The sequence below is a fragment of the Pinus tabuliformis genome, chromosome 1_1 (genome assembly GCF_031772625.1).
Source record: "Pinus tabuliformis cultivar Carrire ecotype Pingquan chromosome 1_1, CPIR1, whole genome shotgun sequence".
In the NCBI taxonomy this organism is placed as follows: domain Eukaryota; kingdom Viridiplantae; phylum Streptophyta; class Pinopsida; order Pinales; family Pinaceae; genus Pinus; species Pinus tabuliformis.
Window position 1 is genome coordinate 889679810 of NC_142297.1, and position 5505 is coordinate 889685314.

The following is a 5505-nucleotide window of genomic DNA, read 5'->3' on the forward strand; positions in this document are numbered from 1 at the left end:
AAACTTATAGAAATTACATGGAATAAAAAAAATACATAAAAAATTTATGATGCTGCTGCATCATACACCCAAACTTCCAATAGTTCATGGACTCCTATTCATGAGGTCCCCATCTATTACTTTTCTATAATAATGCAGCAGATACCCAAGGTTTCTTCTTTGGTTGGTTCCCCCATTTAAGAAATCCTCTCATCCATTTCTTCCACCCTAGGTTCATTGGCTTGAGTTGAACAATCCATCTATGAATTTCGCATGGAATATAAATTTTCTTTATTTATTTTCCCTTGATTGGGCAGACCCTTCCTTTCACTATCTAAGAATCCATGGAGTTTCAAGGATCAATTGAGAATATACATGATGGCTTTGTTGTTCCATGCCATCTTCCTGTTCAAGATTATTTTCTAATTTATCACTTGCAACATTCTCTCCCGACTTCTCTTGTCCATTGTTATTTAAAACTGTGAATTGTTGTTCATTAATCCAAACTTCTTCAAACATGACCATTTCTTCTACTGAAAGCACTACTAATTTTACATTTTTTGTTTACACCTGTTCATGAAACATTTCATCTTCAAAATTAAATAAATTTTGGTTTATTGAAGGAAAATTGGTCACCTCTCCTTCACGTGATTGCTCTTGCTTCCTAATTTTTATATTATTACTAATCAATTATTTCTCACTCATCAATAATATGCTTTGAGCAGTTGCCTCTCTAGTACATTTAGATTTTATAGGAAATAACATATGTTTTTGTCCATCCTTCTCAAAATTGTAAGTGTTCATCCTCATAAGGGAGAGGGAGAGGAAGGAACGAAGGAAGATTGCACACTGACACTGAGACAAGCCAGCGCTGAACTGAGACAAGTCAGGGGCAGAACAACCAACACTGGTTGACTGGTTCGAGCACCTAGCACCATTAGCAGCAAAGAAAGCATCTAAGCCCCAATTGGAGGTTAGAAGTGCGTGATAGAACGCGTTTTTATTGAAAAAGATGGAATTAATGGGGGATGTCTGGCTGGCGTATCAGTAAGGCTGGATGGTATAGGAAAAGGGAATTTCCTCACCATCGGAATGGTGAGCCCCTACCGGTCCTCTCCTTGACAGTCGAGCCCCTCATCATAACTCACTCTTTTGTGATACTTTCAGAGTCTTCTAAGCAAGACATGGAAAGTATCCATATGCACAATATCAAAGAGAACATGTTCTTTATATTTTCCAATTTTGAACTCCACTTGGCATTTATCATTCACCAACATTTGTTGTCCCTTTTGTAACCATGAAACTTTGTATGGTGTAGAATGTGGCATTCTATCCGGCTGCAATTTCTCCACCATCTCTGTAGAAACCATCTCTTGGAGGACAAAAAAATTTAAAAATGCCCCTGCACATCCCACAAAACCTCGCCTAGCGGAGTGCCCAACCCATGCTTAATATAGCTTTTACATATTTTTCCATGAAAGGAATGTATCATCATTGTTTCATAACTATATAAAAGGAATCTACCATAATATGTCATAATTGTGTGAAAGGAATCAATTCCCCACACTCCATCTATAATGATCCTAAGTGTCAGAAATCTATCATAGGGAAATATCTCACACACAGCACACTTATGCTACAAGGATTCCCTTTCAACAAGCATATACCTTCACTACTACACTATCTACTTGAGAAAACAAATTTAAACAACCACAAAATAAAAATAATATAAACTCTCTCAAAAACAAACAATAACTACATTGGAAAAATATCAAAGTTATATAAAATAAAGTGTCAAAAATATTCAATATAATGATAATGTAAAATAAATTAAATATGCATACTCATTAATCATGTTTTACAATTAAACTCATGTAATAATTATATTAACCACCCAAATTTAGACATCAAACACTTCAAATTATAAAATAATTAATTTTAAAATTTTATTCAATAAAAACATATTTAATTTATTACTTACATTCAATAAAATCAACTAAAGGGAAAACTCACAATGAAACTAGATAAGATTAAAAGGGGAAAACAGAGATATCTAAGTGATGGTCTGCATGTGGACGGAACCTCAGAAAAAGATAATGAGTAAAGACTCTTTCTTTATTTTAATAGATTGAAATTTCACATCTAAAATTTATGATTGGATTATCAAATTTATGTGGAAAGAAAAGCCAGAACTGCATGAGCAGATGAAAAAAACATCAACAAAATTTTTACTGTGTGTATTTTCTCTTAACCATTTATCTGAAAGGCAGAATCGCATGGTGCTTCATCCAACTAAGAAAACCAAATAAAATCATCTATTTGAACAATCAGCTATGCCGAGTGAAGTACTTGAAAGTATATGAAATTAAGTTTCTCAAAGAATATTAAAAGAAAATTAATAAACAGTGTGAAGGATTTATGGATGATGAGTGGAATGTTATGTGAAATTAAGTTGCTTAAAGAATACTAAAAGAAAATCAATATAACATTGTGAAAGAAGAAAATATAAAATTGGAATCAGTAATTGGGATGGGTTTTTATTGGAGTGTGGATTTTTTTTTATTATAATTATAACTATTAATTATATTATGTTTGATTTTGTCCACTATAATCATTAGGTGTATCATATGGATTGCTAATTCAAATAATAGTTAACTGTAAGAAATGATAATCACTAAGTGTAGTATGTCTAATTTTGTTAATTACCATAATAACCTAACACAACTTACAGTTAACAAAACTTCTTATTGTATAACCTAACACATTTACATAGTTTACTAAGTGAACTGCTCAAAAGAAAATTATGATTCATCATGAGCTTTGTGAAAAATTTATGGATATCAAATATGGTTTATGGATGTTGACCCCTATTTCTATTTATTTTTATTTTAACTTTTGTGAAGAAATGTAAGGAACTTTTGTTTATATTCCTAAATAGTATTTTCAGTAACAGAGGTATATTAATAGACCTCAATTTTTTTAACAGAGGTATATTAATAGACCTCAATTTTTGTGAAAAAATGTAAGGAACTTTTGTTTATACTTCTAAATAGTATTTTCAGTAACAGAGGTATATTAAAAGACCTCGCTTCTAAGCTTGGAATCACACATTTTTGGTTATGGAATTAGCTAAATAGTTACTGATAATTAATTAAATTATAGAACTTCAAAATAAATTCACTTTTTCAGTAACAGAGGTGTATTAAAAGACCTCGCTTCTGAGCTTGGAATCACATATTTATGGTTATGGAATTAACTAAATAGTTACTGATAATTAATTAAATTATAGAACTTCAAAATACAAAACTGTTGAACTTTCCAAAAGGATTAGCTATTTTTCATTAACAAAAGAGTCCAAAGGACAGAGAAATTACATCATATTTTCAGGCTGATCAATCTGGGCTAGAGATACTTTGAGATACTATTTTCACTCCCTAATGCTTCACACTTGATATAACATCAGAGGAGTTTACACGGAGGCAACATTTGTGCCCTAGATAAAAGTATCTGGTTAGCAATCAGGCAAAACTAGAATAGCCCTTCCATGCATAACAGTATTATCCTTCCAAAAAGTGTAATATCCTGTTAGCAACCAGGCAAAACTACAATAGCCCTATTTATGACAGTACCATTCTTCCAAAAGTATTATCAGCAGAAGGCTGCATTACAGAAGCAGTTAGTCAAAAAAGCACAGGATGATCCTCTGGTTCTTTTTCTGTGTGCACGGGTCCAGTTACATAGATTTAACCTCGCTGGCTTCTTTTATTACTCTGCCAATATTGTTGTTGCGTCCTCTGTGTCGAATCCAGGGGTTGGTTTGCCAGAGCACTTGCTTTACGCTTCAGATTTGGCGCATCAAGCTGAATTCTATCCAACTGAGGAAGCTCGCTGTCGGGGATTGGGGCAGGAGCAGAGCTCTGCGGGCCCTTCTCTTTCTCCTTACCAGCATCCTGAGACATCTTCACAAGGTAGGAGGTGACGTCATTAGAATTGGCGAAGACTTCATTGCCGACAGCTATGGCCGTGATCTGGGTGCCCGGAACGTAGGCAACCACGTTCTGCTGGACCCAGGCATAGGCTCGCGAAAGACGACGAGCAACGTTGGAGAGTTGCTCAATGGGAAGGGCAATGGTGATTTTAATGTCGGTACCACTGAATGCATGTAGAGCTGCAGGGTCTGCGTCGTAAAGCTTCAACTTGTTGATGCCTTGGCTGTTGATCAGCTGCACTACCTTGGAAGCCGGGGGAAGATTGTCTGCTTTGCGACCATAGTTGATACCCACAGTGCCAGCCCCTGCAAACCAAAACAAAACAAAAAATGAAATTTACTCGGTCAATCACAGAAATCAAAGCTCAAAAATAAATTTTGACGAACCAGACAAGAAAATACATTTTCTCAGCTGCAGAAGCAACGATAATCGGAGAAATTAAAGCTAAAACCGCTGCAGAGGCAACGATAGTCGAAGAAATTATAGCAAAAACCCCGGACGAACAAGACAAGAAAATGCATTTTATCAGCTGCAGTAGCAACGATAATCAGAGAAATTAAAGTTAAAACCCCTGACGAACCAAACTATAAAATGCATTTTCTTGTCTGGTTCTCAGCTGCAGAGGCAACAATAATCGAAGAAATTAAAGCTTAAACACTTGATGAACCAAACGATAAAATGCATTTTCTTGTCTAGTTCTCAGCTGCAGAGGCAACAATAATCGAAGAAATTAAAGCTTAAACACTTGATGAACCAAACGATAAAATGCATTTTCTTGTCTGGTTCTCAGCTGCAGAGGCAACGATAATTGAAAAAATTAAAGCTTAAACCCTGGACGAACCAAACGATAAAATGCATTTTCTTGTCTGGTCCTCGGCTGCAGAGACAACGATAATCGAAGAAATTAAAGCTAAAGCCTTTACAAAACAAACGCTAAAATGAGTCTTATCACCAGCAGAGGCAACGATAGCCAAACGCTAAAATGAGTTTTCTCACCAGCAGAGGCAACGATAGCCAGAACCACCGCAATCGCGATCAGCACCGAACTCGTCCGGAAGCTCATGCTGAGCAAAGAAACTATAACCGACCAAAGCTTCTTTCAAGTTCAACAAAATATGGCAGCGCGGGTTCTGAGATTCAAAATTCCAATCTGGAACGCCATTATACAATTCAAAATTTGGTGGCAATTAATATCAGATGTTATGGGAATGGATAGCATATGATACACGACATGCCAGGATACACATGCCACTCATTTCAATGGGCATCAATACAAACAACGAGATTGACGATCACATCATGTATATCTCCATCACTATTAATCAGAAAGTGTTTGCCTGAAAATTAAATAAATGTCAGAGTGTCCGCGCCCTGAGGTCCATAGGGGTCTATTAATGGATCTATAAAATTGGAAATAAACTTTGCCAAAAACTTCAGTTAAACAAGTCAATATCTATCCCCACAACACAAAATTTTTTAAGCTTGGATTCAACTCCCAGAGGTGCGCGATAAGAATATAAATCAAGGATCCCCCATC

At 35.5% G+C, this 5505-nt stretch overlaps 1 protein-coding gene across 1 annotated transcript; it reads right to left on the bottom strand.

The window, feature by feature from the left end:
- Window positions 1-3717: 3717 nt before the first annotated feature.
- On the bottom strand, window positions 3718-5122 carry LOC149217239 (glucan endo-1,3-beta-glucosidase 11-like). The gene is made up of 2 exons (XM_089391328.1): window positions 4965-5122; window positions 3718-4273 (listed from the first exon to the last, which is right to left on the bottom strand). The coding sequence occupies exons 1-2, from the start codon at window positions 5029-5031 to the stop codon at window positions 3723-3725; spliced, it is 618 nt and encodes a 205-aa protein (XP_089247454.1). The 5' UTR covers window positions 5032-5122; the 3' UTR covers window positions 3718-3722.
- Between the last annotated feature and the right edge of the window lie 383 nt (window positions 5123-5505).